Genomic DNA, 27,842 nt, shown 5'->3' on the forward strand with positions numbered 1-27,842 from the left:
AATTTGTAAGTGAATCACTATTTCATGCTATGGAATCTTCTATCCATTTGCATGGCTTATCTCTCACATAGTCTGGGAAGTTCACCAGAGGCGTTAGAGAAAAAACTGTTTGGAATGTCTTTTCAATAAAATATCTCAGACAGATTTCTTTTGTCTGGGCTTCCTAGGCAAATATTGAGTGGTAATGCAGAGTGTATGGAAGGTCTGTATATTGCCTCAACTCCTGGGTCTAGCAGCTTTAAGACCTATCTCCGTGTCGAAGTTCTGTAGTTCTAGTACATTGAGTTTTGATGAAATTTGGTATAATAAGTTAGTACCAGGTATGCACAAAATTTCTGTTGAAATTCTTATCCTGCCCACCTTTTTGCAGTGGATATCAATGGTTCAGTTTACTTAGCAACTCTCTTTTCTTAAAAGAACAGCATCCTTCTTCTTTTGTGGAACTTCTTCACCTCCCACTCCAACCAAGTGGTTCTAATCCAGGCTGCCAATCACAGTGACCTGGCCGCAGGAGTAAGCACAGGTCCTAGCCTAGGCCAATCCTAGCTCCTCCCTGGATTTTACCAAATTGAAATTCAGGGAAGAGGTTCACTCCCTCTCTGGTGAGAGGCTGAGAGGTTGAGAGCTCCAAGTTTCTAGACCAAGTATGTCTGACAAAATGAAGCTGAGATGAAGAAATAAGCTGAGATGAGAGATGGAGACATCTTGGTGGTGGCCAGGTGTGTGGTGCTACATGACCAGTGCCACATGCATCCCTGGCCTGCTTCAGTTTGATTGGATGAGCCATTAAACTCTCATTTTGCCCAAGCCCAATCCCTTGGAACCAAAATTCCTGACACCCATGTAACTTCTTGCTAATTTACATAAGCCCTCCTATTCACGTAAAAACTCTGTCAAATCTCATTCCTCATTCATTAACATTAAGTCCTTTTAAAATTATGGGTACACCAATCATGATCATTTAGTCTTTTTATAACAGGAAGCATTTTTGAGCATCTACTATGTGCCAGTAATCAAAGAACACAGTGATGACTAAGTCTTACAATGAACACAATTAAAATACGTGCCTTAGTAAAACACACTGCAAGCTGTAGTGGAGGAAGACATTTCCTCTACCCACTCTGGGTTCTTCTGGCCAGAGAACGAATTAAATTCACATGAGACAGAATAACAGGAGAAAATTAAACAAAGCTTTATAACACGTCTACATGGGAGAGGCTCAGGCAACCTGAGCAACTTGCCAAAATGGCCGAAACCACCACTTAAATATCATCTTCAGCTAAAGACAAAGGATGATGTTAGGGGTTGGGGGGAGTCAGTTACAGGAGGTTACTAGACAAGTACAGTAAACAAGGATCAGGTTATTATGCAGATTTAAGTCCTTGCCTTCTGCACTGATAAGACTTTCTAGAGAAAAGGTCATCCGGCCTTCCTGGTACAGAGAGGGAGACACCCTTACAGATGGAGATTTCCTTTACGATGTAAATGTTTCTTAACAAAGGGTAAGTAAACACTGCTTTTCAGAGTTTCTTTCCTGTCTGCAGTTTTTTTTTAAAAGTAACCAGCCCAAAATATTCCTCATGCCGAAGAGACATATCTTGAGGTGGCCAATTCCAGTCCCCCACAAAGTCATGGACATTTGGATCAGAAGTAGTGAAACCGTGACTTAAATCTCATTTGATCCTACCAAAATCCTGCAAGGAAGCTCAGAGAGGGGACAGTAATTATTCCAAGCTTCTAGAGCTAATAAATAATGGAACCAAAACTTGACCCTAGGTTTACTACTAAGTAAGACTTGTTTTAGTTTTCCAGTGTTGCTTAAACAGAAAATGAAGACTTTCGGATGCTTATAATTTAAAAAGAAAACTCCTAATTCTCTTTCCATCAAATTCCAATTTCCTATCCAGTTGAGGTCTGACGTATGGGAGGTTACTGAATGTTAACAACTAAGCAGAAACAAAATTAGGTCACCAGGCAACGCAGAGAAACCATGCTGTCCAGTCAGCAGTGTTTTTTCCCCCTCAAGGGTCCCTCCCTTGTGCGCAAGGCATCTTGGTAGTTGTAGTCTTGGGACATAGAGCCCCGTGGCTGGGGCGCTGACTCACTGGGACCCAATCAGCAGAGAGCTCTCCGCGCAGCGATTGGCTGGGAGTCAGCGGCCGCCCGCCCCGCGGCGCCGTGGCCTGGTGGCTATTCCCTGCAGCCCCCAGTCGGCGGAGTGTGGGTGCTCGCTGCGTTCCTGGGAGCCGTCCGAGATCCTGCAGTGCGGCCATGGCAGACCCGCAGCCCGCGTCCAGCGGCCTCACCGACGAGGCCGCCCTCAGCTGCTGCTCCGACCCAGACCCCAGCACCAAGGTGGGCGCAGAACCGAATTCTCTCGGTTCTCTCGGTTCCCGGGAGGGAGCAGATCCCCGGACTCAGCCGGGTCCGGCCCGAGCTGGATTCGAACCCCATCCGGCCGCCGCTCCCGCTCCGCCGGCCTTGGGAGTTGGGAGGGAAGAGTGCTGATGGTGTCTGGTGGGGGATCCATGAGAAGAGCCATTTGTTCGGGTTGTTTCAAAGACTGCGACCCCACTTGCATTAACTTGTGTATTTGGGGACGGTAACTGGAGGCCACGGCTAAGCCAGGGTCAGATAGTTTGTCAGCGGTGTGCGTGTTCCCCAGGTCAATAGCCACGGCCGATAAGAAGAGCACTTTCAGAACTCCCAGTCCAGGTTCCAAGGTCCCTATCCACGCCGGCCCCTCCCGGCCGGGATCATTTTTCTGTAACTGCCCTGGCTCCAGGCTCAACTGCTCCAAACTAATTTGATCGCTCCGAGTTTAACCGCGCCCAGAATTTCGCTTTGGACTGGCTTTTACGGTTCCTCACGGCCACACTTGTGCCCTCCCTGTGCCTACTGGCCCCCAGGAGAGAGGACAGAATCACGGAGCTTAGGGAATCTGAGGGAATCTTAGAAATTCCTTCACCGACCCTCTCATTGCAGCTGAAACCCAGTAAGAGGAACGACTTGTTGCCTAGGATGGCGCTCATCCCTCCAGCTTGCTTAACCTGTCTCTACTAAGAGTCAGTGTAACTCACTCAGGTGTGGTGCCTCCGTGCTTTGTCAAGATGAGACGCCGCGGCTGCTGGGGTGGGAGTCGGCGGCGGGGGGCGGGGGAGGGGGTCCTTCTAGTGTTCGCATCAGTGTCAGAAAACGCCTTTGTACTTATTCATTAGACTGGGGAATTTCTGAATTCTTTGAAGATTGAATATGTGCTTTATGTAGACCTCTAGAGAGGTCGATGACTTTGACCCGTGCTTTCGCTTTGCCTTCCGGGTGTAGACTCAGACGCCTCTAATTGCTAAAGCCTTTGACTAGCGCCTGCTTCTCAGCTTAGGAAGAATGTTAGTCACTGCAAAGTTGAGAGAATAAATAAATAAATATATGTTTCCTCTCACACTCATCTCACTTATATACCCTCTAATAGTAATACCTAGTTATTTCACATAAGTTGAGTCATTCAGTATAAATTAATTTCCCAGATTACTGGGGATTTTATGTACTGGGCAATTAAAAAAAAAGATTTGGGGGCTGGCCTCATGGCCGAGTGGTTAAGTTCATGTGCTCTGCCTCGGGAGCCTGTGGTTCCCTGGTTTGGATCCTGGGAGCAGACCTACACACCGCTCATCAGGCCATGCTGTGGCAGCATCCCACATAGAAGAACTAGAATGACTTACAACTAGGTACTGGGGCTTTGGGGGGGAAAAAAAGGAAAATTGGCAACAGATGTTAGCTCAGGGCCAATCTTCCTTGCCAAAATAAAAAACAAGCGAAAAAAAGATTTCAGGGAGATCTTTATAAAATATATTAAATACCCTTCCTTGCATTCTTAATTTACACTCCACAGTCTAAATTTCTCTTAGTGATTTGGAGTAATTATTTTTTGAGATCAGTAATTTTTGGCCCTTAAAATACCATGTAGGGGACATAAAATGGAATATGTAATAGCAGCTGGTATATAGTGAGTGTTCCAGGCCCTGGGTGGTGGTTTTAAGTACATCACTTAATTTAATCCTCACAACAACCCTATGAGGAAGGCATCATTATTATCTCCGTTTTACAGATAGGGAGACTCCAGCACAGAGGTGTTGAGTAACTTGCTTAGGGAGGACCCACACGCCCAGCCTCCATCCTATTCTTCTTTTGGAGTACTGACTCCAGTAGGAATTTTGGAACTTGATGGGAAGGAAAGTAAAAAACCTAAATGAATTAAATTAAATACATATAGCTGATCACCTGCTATATGTAAAGAACGTGGTATGTTTGGAGGATACTGGCCTGAATAAGATGAGATCCCCTCACCAAACATACATCAACTCTAACATAAGGTGGAACTGGGATTAATGTGCTATTGAAATTACAAAGCAGTCTGGGAGCACAGGAGGTAGACGTTTTGGAAGGTGGCGTCTGTGGTTTAGTGTATGCACAGGGTATTTGGAGTCTGAAGACTTGCTTTTGAATCCCTGCTTCTATCATTGGGTGTAGTGATCTTAGCAGGGCACTTGGGCTGAGTTTGTAAAAGAAGCATAAAGAGAGGTGTTATGAGGATAACATTGTATCCATGTTTTCTAAACTATGAAAAGTGATACAATTCAAGGTTGTATTTCACCTGTGGGGATCAGGGAGTACATCAAGCAGAAGGTGGGGGTGGGACTACGCCTTGAAAGATGGGTGGGATTGCACAGTAGTACATGGGAGATGGAGGTACATGGGAGGGCAGTGTAGGTGGGGGAACTATCTGAGACAAAATGTGGTGAGATGGCAGGAAGATGCAGTGCGGGGCACGTTCTGCAGAGGCGAGTCATGTGTTTTTGGTTGAAGTTCAGGTTATTTAAGCACTGGAGCAGTACTGGAGAAGACTGGAATGGTCGGCTGGAGCCACATCATGGAAGGAGCTTTGAATGGCACATCTGAGGAAGCTGGATTTTATATAGGTAGTGGGGAACCACTCAGAGTTTCGAAGCATTCTGTAGAGTAGGTTGGAGGGATCCAAGCCTGGAGGTGATGAGGACACCTAAAAGGCTCTTCCAGAGGGGGAGATAAGTGATGAGGGCCTGGTTTGGAAAGGAGAGAGCAGTGGTGGTAGACAGTCAACTTGCTTGTTGATCATTTCACATCTTTGTCTGAAAGGCAGACCAAAGAAGGTATGGCTGCGCCACATCCTGGGCAGTCTTACTTGGCTAACTTTCTTCATAAGGCCAAATGCTTCTTTTCCCAAGTGGCGATCTCCTGAAATTCATTCTTTTTACTATCTCTATCAGTGTCATTTGAAACAATAATTTGGAGTCCTGTCCCATCTGAGTGATAGGTGATGGGGTCAGGGAAAACTTTCAGGATTGGTGACACTTAAGCTGAGTTTTACCAAATAGAAAGAGGGTAGCCAGGTAGAGTTGGGTGCAGGGGTAGGGGTAAGAAAGAATGGAAAGGAGGAAGGAAGAAGGACAATGGCCAGATGGATGGATGACTGTTCTAGGCAGACACAATCATAAAATATATATAAAAGCACAGTGACATCGAGAAATGATGCAGGGACCTACAAGTAATACAGTGAGACTGAAGTTATAGGCAGTGAGAGTCGAAGGAAAGGTACACAAATAATCATTGGGATGCTCGGAGAAAATATGAGCACTCCTGTTATGTTCATTTGTTTTTCTCACCCTGTAAAGATTTCTGTTTGGTAAATTTATTTTAGAATATGTTTTATTAATATATTTGTGTATATAATTAAAATAAATGTACATTTATTGGGGGTGCATGCTCTTTTTTTTCTTTTTTTTAACTGATAAGTGTATGAAATCAAAAACGTTTGAAATGACCAGTTAGGGGAATGGTGACAAAAGACCAAGTTAGAGAAGTATGCAGCAAGCACATGTGCTTGCTTTTGGGACTTTCTCCTAAAAGCTCTGAGGCATCACTGAAGGATTGATTTTTAACCCAGAAATGACATGGTTGGGTTTTCATTATAGGAAAATCACTCTGGATTGCATTTGGGTAAGCCTGCAAGAAGCAGAGATACCAGAGAGGCTGTGACGATTGTCCAGGCAGGAAGTAGTGAGGACATGAGCCAAGGTAGTGATCATTAGAAAGGAAAGGAGAAAGACTCCAGCGAGATTTAAGCATTCATGTTGATAGGACACTTGGATTAGATCACAGAGGAATGGAGAGGGAGGAGTCCAGGAAGACCCCAGCTGTCTGACTGGGGCTAACAAGGGATTCTAGAGGCATTCTCTGTTGGGAATATATGAATATAGGAAGGAGTGTTTCTGTGGGCTGGAATGAATTTGATATTTTGACCCTGGTGGAAATGATGAGTAGGCTGATGGAGATGTAAGTCCAGAGCTGAGGTTAGAGGTATGGGCTGGGGAATGCAGATTTGGGAATGAAAAGCAATATTTGGTAGTGTGAACTCTGGATGTATTTTATACTAGTAACAGTAAGAACAATAATAAGCGAAGTAGCTTGCTCTGGGCTGGGCACTATGCTAAGCACTTTCAAGCTTTATCCCATTTACTTTTCAACTCAACCTTAGGAGCTGAGAACTATAATTATCCCTATTTTAAATATATGAAAACTGAGGTTCAAGAAAAGTGGTGATTTACTCAAGGTAACAGTGGTAGAACCAACATTTGAACCATATTGCCTCTGAAGGATTATGTCTCTCACACTTGTGTGTTTTTTCTCCCTTTGCATAAGATTTGAAAGGCCTCATGGTACTGAGGGCTTCTTGAGTTTTCCTGTGTCTCTTATCTGTTGTAAGAATAGACTGGCAGATGTGTTTACTAATATGACAGGTAACTTTTAAATTTAAAAGATTTTCCTGGGGGCTGGCCCCATGGCATAGTGGTTAAGTTTGATGTGCTCTGCTTCAGTAGCCCAGGTTTGCAGGTTTGGATCCTGGGCACAGACCTACACCACTTGTCAGCCATGCTGTGGCAGCGGCCCACATATAAAGTGGAGGAAGACTGGCACAGATGTTAGCTCAGGGTGAATCTTCCTCAAGCAAAAAGAGGAAGATTGGCAACAGATGTTAGCTCAGGGCGAATCTTCCTCAGCAAAAAAAACCAAACAAACAACTTTTTGTTTCTTAGCTGTTTCTATCTCCCTTTTCTGTAGGGTACGTATACTTGAAGTATGTTGTTGAGTGTTGAGTTACAGGGTGGAAAGGAAAGAAGCACGTGAAACCAACTTAGATAAGATAGAGTAAATGTAAAGGGAGTGGCTGAATTATTTTCAAGAATAATTTGTCACTTTCTGACATAGGTTGAGTCAGGGGAGTAATTCTAGAAGGAGGAAGATAGCAAAGAAAGAAAAATCACGCCATATTGTACATAAACTACATGCTCCAACTGTCATATAGTAAAACAATCTTGTTCCCCTCAGATATGCGTGTATTTCCAAAAGGATCTTTTACTGAAGGCAGTTGGGATTTTAAAAAGTCAAGAAAAAGCAAAACTTCCTCCGTTTTTGTTTTATAGGAGATATAACGTCTAGGGGTAAAGCATTAAGCCCTTTGCCCTCTGGTGAGAATCTGACCTTTGGTTAACTCTAGCTCTGTTTCCCAGGAAACAATCAAAACTGGTGTTTGTTACTTGGCAGTATTGCTTATGGTGAAATAACTTGATTGTTCAATGGCATCTGGAGAGGGAGAACTATAAATACCCAAGGGGAAGCTACAGCTTTGGGCTCCCCTCAATGCCATAATCTTGTAACTGTCCCTCGTGGAGATTCTGGAAGCCATGCCTATGGAGTTGCTAATAGAGAGATTGGCTCCTGTGGTACCCAGAGCTTCTACACCAGGGGGAGTCCCACTCCTGCCCAGCATGGATCTTCTCCCTTCACCCAAGCTGTATAGACTCCTTGAAGGACTCAGAGGAACGCCTCACGCAGCTCTGTTGGCGAGCGCTGTTTCCTGACTGTTAGCCTGCCAGCCTATGGTTGTCTTCTGAGTCTGGACCTTCAGTTGAGCCTTAAGACTCCCTGCTGGGGATGATGCAACACCTTTGAAAATTCACTGGGAGAGTTGATAGGCTCCAAAGGGAGTTGGCCACACTGTTATTAAGGCCAAAACACACACTTTAGGCCAAAGAAATTTTAAAATTTCTGAAAATTTGGCTAATGCAAGTTTGAAACTTCTCTTTTCTGAAGACTGAAGGTGACAGAGGCAAGAGAGATTTCAATTTTGAGCAAGATAAAAGATATTTCACAAAGCTCCTTAGTAACAGTTCTAGAGAAATGAGTGTCTTCATTACTAGAAAGAGAATTTGAGAGGTGGAAACCCAAAGTCAAGCTACTTTTTTGCCATTGTTCTGGCTTTTTGACGATATTTGATTGATTCTGAAAGCAGATATATAGTAACCAAACATGTCCTGTAGTTGGAGGCAATTGTATAAAATCCATTTGGGGACTAACTCTGGGAAGATGGAGTGCACATGCTTTTCCCTATTCCCCCTGCTAAATACAGCTAGAAACTCTAGACATTATATATAAAGCAAACGTGGATGACTCTGAAAAGTGGAGAGAAGGAAAATTGGCTAGGGACCTTGAGACCCTAGGAACAACATGGTGGTGAGTTTCCTGGGTTTTCTTTTTGTCTCAGATAGCCCAGACTTGGAGCTAAAGAAGCTAGCAACCTGGAAATGCCAGTGGATGCAGACAAAGCCCATTGAAAGTCTGCCCTCTCTAGCACAGGACCAGGAAATAGGTAGTATTTCCTGACAAAACAGAAAACTTTTAGACAATAGTTGCTCTACTATACCAAACACCACAGAAAAACCTGGCCACAGCCCCACCTATGCCAGCGAAATCTGAGTGGAGAGCCTAATCTTCCACCCAACAGGCTATCGTGAGGTGCCAGCTTCCCCCCTGCCAGGGTGGTATCAGAGAAGGCTGAGTAGGGGGCCAGGACTTCAATCTTGCCAGGCAGTAACAAGCTTCCCCTCTTGCTGTATCAGTGGAGAAACATGGGAAACCTGAAATTCCACCCCAACCCAGCAATAGAAATATTTTGAGCTAACTATAAATGGGAGAGAGTAAAGGTATGTAAAGAGAGGTAAGGTTTTACACTTCACACCAGCTGATAAAATGATGACACCAAGTGACTGTGATAAGTTACTTATATATAATGGAATACCTACAGCAACCACTAAAAACAGCTATACAAAGAGTACATGCAAAAATACTATAGAGAAGTCAAAATGGAAGTATAAAAAAATGTTCCAGTGACCCACAAGAAGGCGAAGAATAAGAGAAAAAACAGAAATAAATAAAATGGCCAACATAAACCCTAGTATTTCAATAATTACACCAATTAAGACAGAAATTGGCAAAATGGATTTAAAAACATGCCCCGACTTACCTATATATGAATTGATGGATGTTAAACTTACTGTGGTAACCATTTCACAACATATGTAAGTCAAGTCATTATGCTGTATACCTAAAACTTATATAGTACTGTATGTCAATTATATCTCAATAAAACTGAAAAAAAAAATATGCCCCAACCATATGAAACTCACTTCAAATATAATGACAGAGGCAAGTGCTTTTAAAAGTAAAAGGATAGAAAAGTATATATTATGCAAATATTAATCAAAAGAAAGCAGGAGTGGCTATACAGGCATATCTTGGAGATACTGCGGGTTTGGTTCCAGTCCACCACAATAAAGCAAATATCGCGATAAAGTGAGTCACATGAATTATTTGGTTTCCCATTGCATATAAAAGTTATGTGTACACTATACTGTGGTCTGTTAAGTGTGCAGTAGCATTATGTCTAAAAAAAAGGTATATACTTTTATTGAAAAATATTTTATTGCTAAAAAATGCTAACCATTATCTGAGCCTTCAGCAAGTGGTAATCTTTGCTGGTGGAGGGTTTTGTAAAAAATGCAATATCTGTAGAGCACAATAAAGCAAAACGCAGTAGAGTGAGGTATGCCTGTATCCTCATATCAAAGTAGATGCTAGAGCAAAGAAAATTATCATAGATAGAGAAGTATGTTATATAATGATAAAAGGGTCAGTTAACCAAGAAGACGTAGCAGTCCTAAATGTGTGTGCACCAAATAACATAGCTGCAAAAATACGTGAAGCAAGGGGCCAGCCTGGTGGCACAGCGGTGAAGTTCATGCGTTCCTCTTTGGTGGCTCGGGGTTTGCTGGTTCAGATCCCGAGTGCAGATCTATGCACCACTTGGCAAGCCATGCTGTGGCAGGCGTCCCACATATAAAAAAAAAGTAGAGGAAGATGGGCATGGATGTTAGCTCAGGGCCAGTCTTCCTCAGCAAAAAGAGGAGGATTGGTGGCAGATGTTCGCTCAGGGCTAATTTTCCTCAAAAATATATATATATATATGAAGCAAAAACTGATACAATGGAAAGGTGGAATAGACTAATCCACAGGTATAGTTGGAGACTTCAGTACTCCTCTCTCAACAATTGATAGAGCTAGACAGAAAATTAGCAGAGATATAGACAAATTCAGCAACACTATCAACAAGTAAGATCTAATCAACACTTACAGAACACGCCAGCCGGTAAGAACAGAATACACTTTTTTCCCCAGTGCCCACAGAACATATACCAAGAGAGACCATGTCGTGGGCCCTAAAACCAACTTCAACAAATTTAAAATAATTGAAATCGTACAGAGTATGTTCTCCGACCACAATAGAATCAAGATTTCTGCTACTAGACATCAGTAGCAGAAACATAGCAGGAAAATCTCCAAACACGAGGAAACTAAATAACACATTTCTAAATAATCCATGGATCAAGAGGAAGTCTCAAGAAATTTTAAAAAATACATTGAATGAACATGAAAAAAGAATCTCAGCTAAGACAGTGCTAAGAGGGAAATTCATAGCACTAAGTGCATGCATTAGAAAAGAGGAGAAGTCTCAGATCAGTGATTTAAGTTTCCTCCGCAGGAACCTAGAAAAAGAAGTGCAAAATAACCCAAAGGAAGCAGAGGGTAGGCAATAATAAAGAGCAGATATCAATGAAATTGAAAAAAAAAATAGAGAAAATCAATGAAACAGAGTTGGTTCTTTGAAAAAACCAATAAGGTTGACAGACTTGTAGCAAGACTGACAAAAAAAGAGAAAAGACACAAATTACCAATTTTGGGAATGAAAAAGGGGATACCACTATAGACTCTTCAGAGATCAGAAAGATAAGGGAATACTAAAAAAACCTCCATGTAAATAAATTTGACAGGAAGTGAACCAATTCCTTGAAAAACACAAAGTACTGTAACTTAGCCAATATGAAATAAATAATTTGAATAGCTCCATAACATAAGGAAATCGAGTTCATACTTAATAATCTTCCAAAAAAGATGTCTCCTGGCCTAGATGATTTCACTGGAGAATTCTTCCAAACAGAAGAATTAACAGCAATTCTACAGAATTCCTTCAAAAAAATTGAAGAAGAGAGAATATTTCCCATTTTATAAAGCTGGTATTACCCTAATACCAAAACCAGATGAAGACACTACAAAAAAAGAAAACTACAGACCAGTGTCCTTCGTGAATATAGATGTAAAAATCCTTGACAAAATGTTAGCAAATAGACTTCGGCAATATATAAAAAAAATTACATACCATGACCAAGTGGAGTTTATTCCGGGTATGCTAGGCTGGTTCAGTATTCAAAAATCAGTCAAAGTAGTTCACCGCTTAGGAGGCTGAAGAAGAAAAATCACATGATCATATTAATTGATGCAGAAAAAGCATTTGACAAAATTGTACACCATTCATGATTAAAACATTTTTTTCTTCAGAACCAATAAGAATGGGGGAATTTCTTCAACTTGATAAAGAGCATCTCTAAACAGCTTACAGCTAACATACTTAGTGGTGATGCTTTCTCCCTAATTTTGGGGAACAAGGCAAGGGTGTCTTTTCTCACCATTCTTATTCAACATAGTGCTGGAAGTTCTAGCCAGTGGAGGAAGGCAAAAAAAGGAAATAAAAGTCATACAGATTGGAAAGAAGAACTAAAACTCCCTTTTTACAGATAACATTATTGTCTACGTAGGAAATCCTAAGGAACCTACAAAAAAACTCCTGTAGAACTAATAAGTGAGTTCAGCAAGGTCGCAGGATACAAGATAAACATAACAAAAATCAACTGTATTTCTATATACTAGCAAAGAACAAATGAGCACCAAGATGAAAAATACAATACCATTTACAATTGCTCAACAAAATTGAATACTTAGGTATAAATCTTAAACATGTACAGGACTTGTATGCTGAAAATTACAGTGCTGATAAAAGAAATCACGGAAGATCTAAGTAAATGTAGAGACATACCATGTTCATGATTGGAAGACAAACCATAGTAAAGATGTCAATTCTCCACAAATTGATATACATGTGTAACACAATCCCTATCAAAGCCTTTTTTAGATATAGGCAAGATTATCCTAAAATTTATATTGAAGGCAAAGAAACTAGAATAACTCACTTTTGAAAAGAGTAAAGTGGAAGGAATCCGTCTACCTGATTTTAAGACTTACTCTATAGCTATAGTAATCACTACTCTTGGTATTGGCTGAGAGAGAGACACAGACCAGTGAACAGAATAGAGAACCCAGAAATAGACCCACACAAATATGCCCAAGGTATTTTTGACAAAGATACAATAGCAGTTCAGTGAAGAAGGGATAGCCTTTTCACGAAATGGCGCTGGAGCAATTGGACATCCATAGGTAAAAAATGAAGCTTTACCTAGGTTTCACATCGTATACAAAAAAATCCGTTTAGAGGTGATCAAAAGGACCTTGACCCTTTGGTTCACGTCCCTGCCCCACCTTTATAGTTTTGTCAGGATTGTATTGTAGGCACAGAGGACATGCACTAGAAACATCCTTGATTATACCTTTAAAGGTTTTTCATAGTAGTTTTGAGTTAATTAAATTTGGAGAATGACCCCCAAAAGCCTAATTATTTCTATTATTCTTCCTTTTTATAACGCAAAGGAGCGAATCTTTGTTACCTAGCACCCATCCCAGAAAAGCCAAAGATAGTTTAGGCTTACAAGACATCTCACTTTTCTTTTTTTATGACTTCTTTCATTTTTTTGTGTGTATGTGTGAGGAAGACTGGCCTGAAGCTAACACCTATTGCCAATCTTCCTCTTTTATTTTTGTCTCCCCAAACCCCCAGTACATAGTTGTATATCCTGGTTGTAAATCCTTTTAGTTCTTCTGTGTGGAATGCTGCCACGGCATGGCTTGACGAGCGGTGTGTGGGTCCATGCCCAGGATTCGAGCTGGTGAACCCTGGGCCACCAGAGCAGAATGTGTTTAATCATTCAGCCACAGGGCTGGCCCCAAGACATCTCACTTTTATTGTTCCGAATTTAGAGCATGATAAGGGAAAGACAAAGTTAAGAATTGTTTGATAAGACAAGGCATGAATGTGTCTTAACTTTTAAACACAAGATATATTTATTTTAAACAATATTTTAGAACCATAGCAATAAACAGTAATTTTTAGGAACTTTTTTTAAAAAAGGGACTTTTTCTTAAGATCGTTCATGTGTTTACCAGAGTTAGATGATTTTGGTGATAAACAGAAAACTGTTAGCATTGAACAATTTGATCGTTTTGTAAAAAGCAAGTCCTTTTTTTTAGGTCGTCCAAATAACACTTTTGCAGCAAAGGAGTTATAAGCCTATTTTTTATGAATAAATGCACTAAAATTGAACATACCTTTAATTTTTTTGCCATGTCTAGACTTTTCTTTTCTAAAGATTAAAAATGGTATCAGAGATTATATTACCTCTATACCTTTACTTGGAAATAATCAGTCTGCTCATCATATTGAGTCATCTCAGTCAGAAAAATGGTCTATCTTTACAACTTTTCTTTCTTTTCCCACTATCTTTTTCCAGCTTCATTGATGTACAATTGACATAAAACATTGTGTAAGTTAAGGGTGTGTGACGTGGTGGTTTAATATGTGTATATATTGTGAAATGACTACCACAATAAGGTTAGTTAATGCGTCTGTTAGTTGCCTTTTCTGTGTGTATGTGGTGACAACTTTAAGACCTACTCTCTTAGCAGCTCTCAAGTATACAATACAGTATTGTTAACTACGTATGGACTTTTTAAAGTTGATTTTAATATTATTTTATATGTATTTAGATAGCTATAATACATAGCTATGTGAATAGATAAACTTAAAGACTTTAACATTACTTTTAAGATGCAATTAATCTTAATAGTATATTAAATAAAATAAGTATACATATATGTATTCTTTTTAAACTTATACTTGTGTGTATGTCTCCATGCCATTTAATATACTTCTAAAGCAGCATTTTAAGTGTCTTCATAATATTCTATTAAGCCTGTGTCATAAATTATCTAACTCTTCCTTCATTGTTGGAGGCAGTTAAGCCAAGGTGGTTAAAAAAACTGACTTTGGAACCAAACTGCTTGGGCTGGAGTTTTTTCTCTACCACTTACTCTCTTAGCAGTAGAATAAGGATGGTAATAATACATATCTTATAGGGTTGTTGTGAAGATTATATGAGTTAATTTCTATAAGTCACTTAGAATGGTATCTGGCACATAGTTATTGTGTAAGTGTTGTGATGAATGTCTTTGTATACAAATCTTTGTCAGAGTTTCTGATTATTTCCTGAGATAGATTTTTATAAGGAGAACATCTTGGTCAGAGTATGAACTCTTAGACTCTTGAGATCCAAATTGCTTTCCAGGAAGATTGTAGGATAGGGATGGGCTAGGCATGGGATAGGCAGGGTTGTTGAACTTGTTTTACAATACTTGGCACAGTATCTACAGGAAAAAATAATTCTGTGCCTAAGGTACATGGATTTGACTGTAGCCTTTATAGACCACAAAAGTAATAATAAAGTCCTTTCTAGTCTAGAAATACTAATGCTGGTACTAGAAAGATGTTGAAGAGATGAAACACAACTGTGACCAATGTATCATTGGTGGAATGGTAAACTGGGTCATTATAGAACAGATTTTAAAAGGTAGTTTTTAGATTTTATACCTTTTCTTTCTTTCTTTTTTTTTTTTTTTAACTGCGGAAGAGACCAGTAACGTTGGATGCAGCTTGATTGGAAAGAAAAATCTAGTGAAAGTTCATGTACTCACTCAGCAAGTATTTATTGGGTACCTACTCTGCAGGTTCTGTTCCGAGATATATCAGTGAACAGAACAAACAGCCCTGCCCTTCTGGGGCTTGTGTTCTAATGGGGGAAGAAAACAATGAAAGATAAATATAGTAAATAGCATATTAAAAGGTGACAGGTGCTTTGGAAAAAGAACATGAAAAAATGAGATAAGGTAAGGGGATTGGAGTGGAGAGTTACAATTTTAAATAAAGTGGTCAGGTAAGGCCTCTTTGAGTGGATGACATTGAGCAAAGAGTTAAAAAAAGATTAGGAGAAGTAGCTCTGGGGAAAGAGCATTATTCCAGCAGAGGAGCTGTTGGTGCAAAGGTCCTAAACTGGAACACGGCAAAGTTCAGTGAACTATTCTGAAGACGGCAGTGAAGCAGAGTGAGGGGGTGGGAGGAGAGGTCAGGGGGGCGACAGGGGCCAGTCCTAGTGGGCCACCGTGAGGACTTTGCATTTCACTCAGAGTGGAATGGGGAGCCTTCTCAGGGGCTTTTGAGCAGAAGAGTGACGTGATCTGAATTAACTTTTTAAAGGACCTCTGGGAATAGATTGTAGGGGGCGAAGGGAGAGAGAGCGCTACCAGCCAGCCTGGGTGGGAGGTAGAGCTGGGGGGGGGAGGGGGGGTGCCGAGAGAAGTGTAGAGGCGAAGAATTTAGAGAAATTAGCTGGGGGCTGTGTGTCCAGGAAAGGAGAGCTTTGCTGATAGAATTGGCAACTAATAGCTTAATGGTGAAGGAGGAGACTAAAAAACTCATTAAAAAAGTAAAAAACAGGAGTTCCAGGGACAATCTCAATCTAGGAACAAGTAGAACTAAATGCACCAGGAGCTCCTGTATTACATCGTAAGACAATGATTGATTTTTATAGAAACGTCCTTGAATCATCAAAATAAGGTTAAATTCTGTACATTTTTAAGGCAGATAAGTAGATGGCTGATGTTTTCTTTACGCAGTAGTATTTAACATTTTCAGATAGTTTTAGTCATTTGAAAAACCTGTGCGTAGATTGCAACCTACCTCACCAAAATTATGGACTTCCATTGAGATGTGTTAGTTTTCTATTGCTAGTAAGTGGCCTAAAACAACACAAATTTATTACTTGATGGTTTTGTAGGTTAGAAGTCTGACATGGGTCTCACTGGGCTGAAACAAGGTATTGACAGGGCTGCATTCCTTACTGGAGGCCCTGGGGGAAAGTCTGCTTCCAAACCCATTCAGGTTATTGGTTGAATTCAGTTCCTTTCAGTTGTAGGACAGAGGTCCCAGTTTCTTTGCTGGCTGTCATTCCTTGCTCATGCGACCCTACATTTCCAAGCCAGCAGTGGCACATTGACTCCTTCTCACTCTTGGAATCCCTCTGACTGCCTCTCGGCCACACCTCTCTTCTGCCTTCTTTTCTCATCTCTCTCTGTCTCTTGGCCTTCCTCTTCTGCTTTTAACATCTCACGTGATTACATTGAACCCACCTGGATAATCTTCCATTTTAATGTTAGTAAGTTAGTAAGCTGATTAGCAACCTTAGTTTCATTTGCAGAGTTCTTCACAGCAGTATCTAGTGTTTGATAGAATAAGCAGGAACATCTTTAGAATTTAGTCCTTGCCTGCAACTCCTTCCAGGGACCTTAATGCACTGGCTACGCACCAAGTCGGTGTGAGGAGGGCAGCTGTCACCCATGAGGCCTGCCAGCTCCAGCTTTTCTAATCCCCTATGGTGGGGCCTGAAAGATCACGTGTAGGATTTTGGCCTGGAGCCGCCTCCTCAAGCAAATACTGTAACTGACAGAGAAGCAGCAGCCACTCGTCTTAGCCGGGAGAAGGGAATATTTGCTGTTTTTGTAGTGTTCTTGTATACGTAGTGCCTTGAAACCCATGCTTTGTCTTAATCTGCTTAACCAAGAATGTGAAGTGGAATTTTATTTTGATCTCACTTCATTGCAGTCAGAGAGACTGTGTAGCAGTTATTTTCAACAGGAGAAAACCAAAGCCAGTTGTCAGAGCCATGCTGGAGCCTGGATGTCAGGAGCTGCTCTTCTCCTTTTCAGCTGCTTGCTGAAACCATGACCTTTGGAAGTGTAGCACTTGACTGAGAAAAGCAATCCAAATATTCTAGAAACATGTAACTTCAGAGCCAGTTGCCGTATGTGTGATTATAAGCTGTGAAGGAAGAATTAAGTTATTATATTCATTAAGATCAGTTTATTAAGATAAGGTAGTTTTTAGGCTAGTTTTGTTTTAAATAGAATGTTAATGCTTAAAATAAGTACATTTTGATTACTTAAAAGTTTAGCAAAATAGAAAAATATCATATCCTAGTGATGCTGATTGAATAAAATATATTTGTATTTTATATGATGTGATTTATAGGGGAGAGATGTCTGTGTGGCTGCCAAGAGAGAGTTCAGAATTTTCAGGCCTGTTGTGTCAAGTCCATGGATATAACAAGAATAAAAATCTGTTAGGAAGCACAGATTTAGTTAAGACTCATGATCTGAAAGGTACCTATGGGAGAAGGAGACCTGAACTTAGAATCAGAGGGCTAAGGCAATTAATTTAATCACCCTGATGGTTTTTCTCATCTATGAAATGGGGATATTAATGCCTGTAGATAGTAATGCCTCACAGTTGTACCTAATGGGGTCAAAGCTCTAGACAATGTATTATTATTAATGCTAATAATAATCTTCTCTCCATGAATTAAAGTACTGTCTACCTTTTTATCAATCAAGTCAAACCTTCTGTTTCCTGATTTGTAAATTGGACAGTTTCACAATGGTGTTAGAGACAGTAACTTTTTACTCTTTTGGTTATTTAGGAACCTAGAATCTAGTGAGTAACTCCTTGCTTACCAATAAATTGTTCTGGAAGGGCGTTTATGCATTCGTTCAACGAATTTTACAGTGACTGACCTCTTTATTTGTAATGTCATTGTCTAGTTTAGTCACCCGAAAGCAGATGGGAGAAAAGAGTTGGAATGCAAGCAGTTTATTTGGGAGGTAGTGAAAGAAAGCTCCTGGGAGCGGGGAAGGGAGGCAATAAAAAGTGTGTAAGACTGGATTACCAGTGGGGGCAACTCGGCTTCAGTCCTGCTGGGAAGCTTCTAAGGGGCTGTGTGGAACATGCCTCAGAATTGTCTCACCAAGGGTCAAGGAAGCCAGGTTTTTTATCCACTGTTGGTTGACGGTCATTCCTGGGGTCTACACTCTCTGGCACTTTGGACATGCCCCACACAGGGATCTGCTCTTGTGACCAGAAAACACCCTTGGGGAGAGAGCCGTGGGAAATTGTAGGTGCTGAGGATGAGAACTGTTTCCAGGTGGTTTCAATGGTAGGCTGAGGGGACAAAGTTGCTTTCTTCTTAAACTTTGTGTTACAGTGGCGGACTCTTTGTATCTTGTTACAGAAATAACAATTAATGTTGGTAACAAATGGTAAAAGTTGTTTAATACATACTGTTTGTCCTTAGGATTTTCTGTTACAGCAGACCATGCTGCGCATTAAGGATCCTAAGAAGTCACTGGATTTTTATACTAGAATTCTTGGAATGACGTAAGTAAACTATTTATTGGCACTTGTAATGTTTAAATACATAGCTTTGCAAATATAGGGAATGTTTTCAGATCCATTTTATATGGATTAAAGTTCGCTTCAAAAGTCACAAAAGTCCTTTTGGCCAGGAGTCTGAGATTAGGCTTGACTAGCTTCTGTCAAGTTCCTCTCCTCTGACGTTGGTCTTAGCAGTATCTTTCTGAATGCCATGTCTGACCAGGCAAGGGAAACAAAAGAAAACGTAAACAAATGGGACTACATCAAACTAAAAAGTTTCTGCACATCAAAGGAAATCATCAACAAAACGAAAAGACAACCTAACAATTGGGAGAAGATATTTACAAATCATATATCTGATAAGGGGTTAATATCCAAACTATATAAAGAACTCATACAACTCAACAACAACAACAAAAAACTCCATTAAAAAATGGGCAGAGGATCTAAACAGACATTTTTCCAAAGAAGACATACAGATGGCCACCAAGCACATGAAAAGATGTTCAACATCACTAATTATTAGGGAAATGCAAATCAAAACCACAATGAGATACTGCCTCACACCTGTCAGAATGGCTGTAATTAACAAGACAAGAAATAATAAGTGTTGGAGAGGATGTGGAGGAAAGGGAACCCTTATACACTGCTGGTGGGAATGTAAACTGGTACAGCCACTATGGAAAATGGTATGGAGAGTCCTCAAAAAATTAAACATAGATACAGCTAGGATATACAATCATGCACTGAGGGGCTGTGTGGAAGAAAAAAGAAAAAGAGGAAGATTGGCAGCAGATGTTAGCTAGATGTTAGGGCAAATCCTTCTCTGCAAAAAAATTTACAAATAGAAATACTACATGATCCAGCTATTCCACTTCTGGGTATTTATGCAAAGAACATGAAAATACTAATTTGAAAAGATATATGCACCCCTATATTCATTGCAGCATTATTCACAATAGCCAAGACTTGGAAACAACCTAAGTGTCTGTCAATGGATGAATGGATAAAGAAGATGTGGTTGTATATATACAATGGAATATTACTCAGGCATAAAATAGATGCGATCATGCTATTTGCAACAACATAGATGGACCTTGAGGGTATTGTGCTAAGTGAAATAAGTCAGATGGAGAAATCCAAATACCATATGATTTCACTCATGTGGTAGGTAAACAACAGCAAGCAAACAGAGATACAGAGAATAGATTGGTGGTTAACAGAGGGAGAGGAGAGGGCAAAAGGGGTAAAGGGGCACATTTGTATGGTGACGGATGGCAACTAGACTTTTGGTGGTGAACACAATGTAGTCTATACAGAAGTCAAAATATAGTACTGTGCACTGAAATTTATATGTTTTAAGCCAATATTACCTCAATAAAAAAAGAAAAAATTCCTCTCCTCTATCTCAACCGGTCTCACTGGGCAACAAGACATCAGTACTTGCATTTTCTCTAACTCCCTTCTCTTCCAGAGCTGCCAGTTAAATCCTTAATGTGTCCAGACCCTTTTGATGTTATGGCCACTTTTAGCCTTTGTTTATTTTTCTTGATTTGTTTCCCTAAATAGCATGAGATCTTTTTGTTTGTTTTTGGTAATATAGATACAAAAAGAATGCAATTTAATTTAATTTACTGCCTAGATAACCTCCATTGACAGTGAGAGAAAAATTTAAGTAATACAGTATGTCTATATTTAGAAAATCTAACGAATTGAGAAAAATACAAAATGAAAAGTGATAGCCTCCCTCTCCCAATCTTTTTCCCTAAAGACAACCATTGTTAACAGTTTCTTGTAATTCTTCCCAGAAAAAGTAGTTTTGCTTATATCTATGGCATATTTAAAGGACAGAAGGAAAACAAATTGATTGAACCCTTGTTATTTGCCCGGGACTTTACATGGTGTTTCATTCGGTCTTCACAGTAGGCATATGAGGTAGCTTATATCCCCATTTTACAGATGAGGGAAGAAAACAAAGCTCAAAAACATCAAGTTACTGGCCCCGAATCCCACAGTGGGCATGTGGCAGAGCTGGAACTGAATCCAGGTCTGATTGACGCCAGCGTTGACCTTCTTTTCAAAGAGCCCCCAAAGAGGGTGCAGCTTGACGTTATACTGAAAGAGATGCTCGGCTGAGGAAGGCATGTCACAGCAGGTGCGCGCGCCAGTTCCCATCCGACTGGGCTGCAAGGCCTGTGCAGTCTGTGTTGGTAGGTGCAGGCATAGTTTTCCGTGACTGGAGTATTTGAGGTGTTTGGTACTTTATTGTAACCATGTTAGAGTCAATCTTGTTTGTGATAAGTAATGCATAGATCTTACTGGGCCAAGGCATATTACACAGCAGTGATAATTAAAAGATTCGGACTGAACTCTAGAAACTTCCATTTACTATGCTTCAACCATTTCCTCTTAATGATTATGAGTGCGGTCATCTTTGAGCATTTAATCGTCAAAGATCTAACGAAAATTGTATTGTATGCTTCCTCGTTCTACCCTACTTCTTACAAAATAATCTTATACTCTTTAAACTCACTTTATAGGCCATAACATCACTTATCTTTCTTAAAACCTCAAGATTAGTAATTCACTTTTTCTCTCATATCAGTCGCTCCTTTTCCACTGGCTTCTTCCCCTCAACCTACAAAAAAGCTTGAGTCTTCTCTATTCTAGGATAGTTCTTGTCCTCTGCTCCTACCCTCCTTCCCGTCATCACCCACCCTCTATGTGGGGAGACCATGCTTGCTATTTCACTTGTTCACTTCTCTTTCTCTGCCACTCCAGGGCAGTCCAACTTCTGCCCCAAGCTGCTGAAATTGCCCTCACAGAAACTTACCGTATCTAGTGACCTCAGTCTTAATCCTGTTTGACCTTTTTGCCGTATTTGATGCTGTTAACCACTTTCTTTTGACATTCATGTCTTCTGTGATATTAATCTATTCTTCCTTCCCTCTTACCATCTATCCTCAATTTCTTTTCCTAGGAGTTTGGCATAGTAAAAACTCAATAAATTTATTTAACTGAATGCCATATATCTAAAAGAACAATAAGGTAATACATTATATTTTTCACTAAATATAAAATTTTCTTTTGAAGATACTTCTGCCATTTATGAACAAGTACTATAATTCCAGCTAAATTTCATTATATTTAGAGAATTGGTGAGTTATAAAATTTGCTTTTTTAAAAAGTTTTATTTCACTGATATTTACAGATGAGTAAGTTTTTTAATGAGATTTTTTCATTGCTTTCCCCCTGCTTTTCTTATTAAAATAGCCTCACTACATAAGCTCTCATTCTTAGTAGAACTTGAATATTGTCACATTGATTTTAGTATGATTCAACCTTTCCTGTTATTAATTGATTCATACTTCTTCTTGTTTGATTTCAGGCTACTCCAAAAATTAGATTTTCCCACTATGAAATTTTCACTCTTTTTCCTGGCTTATGAGGATAAAAATGACATCCCAAAAGATAAAGATGAAAAAGTAGCATGGGTATTCTCCAGAAAAGCTACACTTGAATTGACACAGTAAGTTATCAGTTTTTATCTTTTTATATATTCTGCATTTTTTTAAAGCTCGTTTTTTAAAGCTTTTTTCCTTTACCTTCCAGCTTCATTCAAACCACGTCCGCCTAATCACTTTGCATTTGTAACAAATATGTTTGTTTTTTTAATGGATCTTTTGGTCTTTGTATTGTTCTTGGCATGGGTAGGGCAAGTGAGATCATTTGCCTTTTAGACAGAGAATATAAGACTGAAATGGCAAGATATTTGCCAAACTGTAGCTAATGAATGTTTAGGTACTACAACCAAGGTCTTCATAATTTCAACATTTAAAAGAGTTGAAATAGGGATTGCCCTTTCTTTTTTATTCTTTATGTTGTTCCTGTGAGTTCCTTAACAACTAACAAAAGAGCATTTATTTCAGGGTGTGTGATTGCAAACAGCTCTGGAATCAGACAGACCTAAATCTGCGTCTTGGCTCTGATGATAGCTCTGGGACCCTGAACAAGTTCTGTCACCTCCTTAAGTGGCAGTCTCATTTATAAAATGGAGACTCAAAACTAGCCCATGGAGCTGTTTTGAGAATTTAATGAACTATCAAGTACTTAGCACAGTAAATGATAGTTGCTATTATCATTATTGTTCTCAGCCAGATGCCTGGTTTTACTGTCTCCTTAGTCTATTTAAAATCATCCTTTGCCGGTTTGCCCTTTCTATTGTTGAAAACTTTATACAGTAGCAGAGATTACACCAAGTATATTAAGTAGCATATATACATGGTAAGATTTCAAAGACAGATTGTTGCAACTTTCTTTCAGAATAGCTGTTCAACAGGTCACTTGTAATTATGTTTTCCCGCCTTTTGTAGCAATTGGGGCACTGAAGATGATGAGACTCAGAGTTACCACAGTGGCAATTCAGACCCTCGAGGATTTGGTATGTTTGCCTATTTGTATGTAATGTTTATAGATTTGTGTGATTTTGCATTGTGTACTTATTTATGATTTTAATAAATCTAAAACATTAAGTATAATCAACTTATTAGGAGTGTGGTTATTTTCTTAACAGATTGAACTATATGTGAGCAAATATTGGGCTTATTTTAAATAATTTATAATTCAGAGCAACTAATTAATTTATTTTACCCAGCCAGTTAGACTTAGATTCTTGTTCTTTAATATACAGTATTACAGGTTTTGAACCTTACTTAATTCAGTCTGTTTTTGGGTGCTTTATGTTTTGAAATAAACTGGTTTTGGAAGCCACTTGTGGCACACGGAGACCCTGTTATAATTATTTATGATTATTTCTTCCTTCTCTCTGCCGTATTTTGGGGGTCACCTAAGGTCACATTGGAATTGCTGTTCCTGATGTACGCGGTGCTTGTAAAAGATTTGAAGAACTGGGAGTCAAATTTGTGAAGAAACCCGATGATGGTGAGTCTGCTCCTTGTTTTCTTCAGGCTTGTCTTTAGCTACATCACATTTATAAGCAAGTAACTTTGAAGACGTCTACTTCAACCAGCTTAAGGAAAGAAGGGAAATTCCTGGAAGAATACCTGGGTCTCTTAGGAAACTGAAAGACAGCAACTAGGTGGCTTCACTAGGGACTAGACACAGGGTCTGGAGAGCCATCTAGGCTCCCTCCCACCCTTCAAGTCTACCACTTCCTCTCATTGGCCACCAGCTTTCACTGTCTCAGGGATAGCTAGTCACCCAAACATCAGTTCTTTAAAGTCTATTTTATCTGCTATTAATATAACTACACCCAAACTCTTCAGTTAATAATTGCCTAATATTTTTTTTCATCCTTTTACAACCTTTGCATGTCCTTATGTTTTAGGTACGTCTCTTAAAGTAGTATATATCTAGATTTTGTTGGATTTATGTGTGTTACAATTATTTTACTTAGATCTGTTTCTGCTGTCATAATTTATTTCAGTTTCCATTTGAAACATTTCACTGTTTCATTTTAATCCTTTCTTTTCTTTTTTTTTTTCATTGAAAACATTTGATAACCAAATATCCTCCTCAGTAAGAAAAGAACTTGCTCCCCTTTGCTCTCATCATGTTACTATGACCCAGACTGGGATGTTATTGATTTATTTTTCCTTTTTCTTTGGCCTTGGCTTTTTTTTTTTAAAGGTAATAAATAGATCAAGGTATTTGGTCACCTTTGGTCCATATATCTCTTGCAGCATCTTTTGGATTTTTCTGTCCTTTTATTAAGTACCTCAACCAAAACTGTTTCCACAGGGTCTGAGAGGCAGGGCTTCTAGGCTTTGGATGCTGAGAACCATGCCTTTATATGTGGATGACAGTTTGGAGAACATAAAATCTTAGATTTATGTTTCTTCAGTCTTGAAAATACAACTCCATTGTCCTATTTTATTTCCCACCCATTGTTGCTGTTGAAAAATTTCCCGTCTGATTCTTGTTCCTTTGTATATTGTCTTCTGTTTTGTTCTGGAAGCGTTTTATATTTGTTATTTCTTTGTCCTTGCCTTCTTTCAGGGTTTTTCCCGAACTGGCATACTAATTAGCTAGTTTTTTCTCAGATGTATCCGTTCTGATAGTCATCTTTTGTGTTTTCATCTATTGTGTTATTAATTTCAGCTATTAGAATTTTGATCCCTAATTTTTGTTTGTTTCCTTTAGTATTTTCTTGTTCCTGTTTCATAGTGGTTATATTTCATATTCTTCATCACTTTTATATTTTTTACTAGTTCTTGGTCATTGGTTTAATATTTGTTCTTATGTTTGAATCTGTAGTTCATTGTTTGTTTTATGTTATGTTCCTAAATTTTTCGTTATTTCGGTCTCAGAGGGTTTTTTTCACTGCACCTATTAGCTGTTTCCATCCATCAGGCAATGTGAATGGGGAGAAGGCCAGGCCTCAGTCCTTAACGACCCTGATGATCTCAGGAAGGTGGATTGGGTAGAGATGTCAAGGCACCTGAAAATGAGAGTTAGACACTTCGCATTCTGCAGAGCAGCTCTTCAGGTCAAATCTTCCCCTTTGTCCCTCAGGAAGAAGCAGTGTTAGTAGGAGACACTTCTGAGATTGTCATGCCCTGACCCTGGCTGTGTGGGAAGTGAGGGCTGGGGGAGATCAGTTGGTTCCCACCTGTTTTTCTCAGTTCCTCACAGGCACAAGGCTTCTGCACTGCCCTTATTTACTCTGAGGACATCTGAACCAGTAGTTTGAACCCCGCCCCGCAGTGTGTGTGTGTGGGGGTAGGTGCTGATGCCCAAGGCACTAGAGGAGCCAGAGCCAAACTAACAAAACTTCTGTTTATTCTCCCACAGCCATGATGGAATGCCTTTGGGTCCAGGCCAAAATTCCACATAGGCCAGGTTAAAACAGTTACCTGTCTCAGCCCCACTTTCCTCTCCCCAGCCATCACCCCAGGGGTTTCTTACTTTTTTTTTTTTTTTTTTCCCATTTTCCATCTGTGTTCTTTTGGGGTTGATCTTGGGGAAAGGAGCCAGAGATAGGAGTCAAACTAATTCAGCATCTTGGTCCCAAAATAAATTTCTGAGCTCACATTTTTCCATTTAAGCAAGCAGCGCTACTGCTAGGCCTACTCACCTCTCAATCCCAGTTATGAATTCCTGGGCAAAAGACTTGGATTGGCACAGCTCGGGTTATGTAGAATAGTGTTTAAAGGGTTCATATGACCCAAGCATCTGGGTCTTTTGGCTGTGTGAGTAAGCCATACTACCTGCTCCTGTGAGCACCTCCCTGTTTTCTTTTTTCTCTTTAAAATAATGTCTGTGACTACGTAACTGGTAGCATGAAGTGATATAGTGCAGGTGAAGTGAATACCTGCTACCTAGAAGATGCAGTCAGTCCCACAGTCTGTTTCAGGAGAGTTGGTCTCCAGCTCTGTTCAGAAGATAAAATGTTAGTCATTCTGAAAAATATGCATTTGGGCAACACTGATAATAAAATTGTTTAAAGTTAAAACTATAAACAAAATAATTTACTTCATTAAAATGCAAATTTGAATCAATAAAAAACATTTTAAATTTTTAAGTTTTTTAAAAGGCTTTTCAATAATGAAAATCATTTTATTTTATAGGTAAAATGAAAGGCCTGGCATTTATTCAAGATCCTGATGGCTACTGGATTGAGATTTTGAATCCTAACAGCATGATAACTATTATTTAGTTCTGTGAGAATACTGTTTTGAGATTTCAGTGAAGACATTGTGGGAGGTAAAAAAGGACACAGTGGGATTCAAGATATTCAGATAACAGAAGCATCTGGGATTGGTGGATCTTTGTCCCAATTCAAATTATTTTTAAGTCCATTTCCCTTTCCCATTTCAGCTATGTTTTTCACCTAACTGTTCAGTCATTCTAGTTTTAAAGTAGTGCTTTGTCTTATGTCCTTGAATGTAGTTGTATAACTTTACTTTTTTAGGTAATAATTAGAACCGTTCCCTTCAGAAAATGCATTTGCCCTCTATGTCCTAAATATGATTTCTCTACAAGTCTGCCTTTGAATCATCATTTTTTTAAAAAAACATTTAAAATGTTTTTGTTGTAGTTACCTTCTGGGGTTTCACTTCCTCAGAAATAACTTTTCACAATAGAAAGTAAAGAACACTGAACAAAAATGAAATTTCATGTGTACTTCAAATAGTATAAAGAGTTTATTTTACAAAAGAGAAGGTACTCTTGGGAGCAATTCAGAATCATGCTGACAAAGATGCTGACAGAAAAACTAATTTCTTCTTATTTACAAAGTACTTTCGACATTCAAGGACTAACCTGTTTTGGTATGGGGAGGAGGATGGGAATACTGGGTATGCAGACACTAGAGTAGGCTGTCACATACTTTATCTCATTTAATCCTCCCAACTATCCTATGAGAAAGAAAGCAGGCTAGACATGTAAAATAACTTTAATGAATTAAAGGCAATATAAATAGGCTCAAGCACTCAAGATCTCATCATCATTTTTAGTATTTAAACTGTACCTAAAGATCAACACGTCACAACACCTCCTTCACTAGTCGCCTGTTGTGAAAACCTTCAGTGAGTTTGAGCATCGTCCTCTCGGCTGTCGCGCCTGAGTACCACTGAGCGAAGCAGTGGAGGAAGTCTGTAGCACCCAACTGTGCTGGGGATGCCTGGCTGTTCCCGCACGAGTGGTGCTTGTTATTTGCGAAGAGCTCCTACCCCAAGGCCTTCCAGGTGCCAGTGATCATTTAGGATAAATTATGTTCAGTGATAACCTACATTGGTTATCAGACATCAGCTCAGTGGTCTTCCCTGCCATGATTGACGTTTGATGGGTTTTAAAAATCCAAACTGGTTTTGAAAATCTCTTATGGCCCAGAGAATAAGAACATCCAGTTTGTGGTTCAACTACATTTAGATTTTCTGTAGACTCTAGTGGAAGACCTTTGGGTAGGCCCTGCCACCCGTGCGTACACTGCTAGAAGCACTTTACGTTTCCTTTTTGGATGGAATGGATTCATGTGAGCAATTCAAACAAATAGCACTACTTACAGACTGAAATAAAATAAAGTTTTAAATAAGACTATGTTTAATTTGTAAACTTCCATCCAGTA

General features: G+C 39.6%; 1 protein-coding gene across 1 annotated transcript; it reads left to right on the top strand.

Annotated features, from left to right (window-relative positions):
• Positions 1–2,061: 2,061 nt before the first annotated feature.
• On the top strand, positions 2,062–27,811 carry GLO1 (glyoxalase I). Its single transcript, XM_014830967.3, has 6 exons — positions 2,062–2,355; positions 18,675–18,757; positions 22,143–22,283; positions 23,128–23,195; positions 23,606–23,695; positions 26,344–27,811. Exons 1-6 carry the CDS (start codon positions 2,272–2,274, stop codon positions 26,430–26,432), a joined length of 555 nt encoding a protein of 184 aa, XP_014686453.1. The 5' UTR covers positions 2,062–2,271; the 3' UTR covers positions 26,433–27,811.
• Positions 27,812–27,842: the final 31 nt, after the last annotated feature.

The sequence above is a fragment of the Equus asinus genome, chromosome 8 (assembly GCF_041296235.1).
Source record: "Equus asinus isolate D_3611 breed Donkey chromosome 8, EquAss-T2T_v2, whole genome shotgun sequence".
NCBI lineage: Eukaryota > Metazoa > Chordata > Mammalia > Perissodactyla > Equidae > Equus > Equus asinus.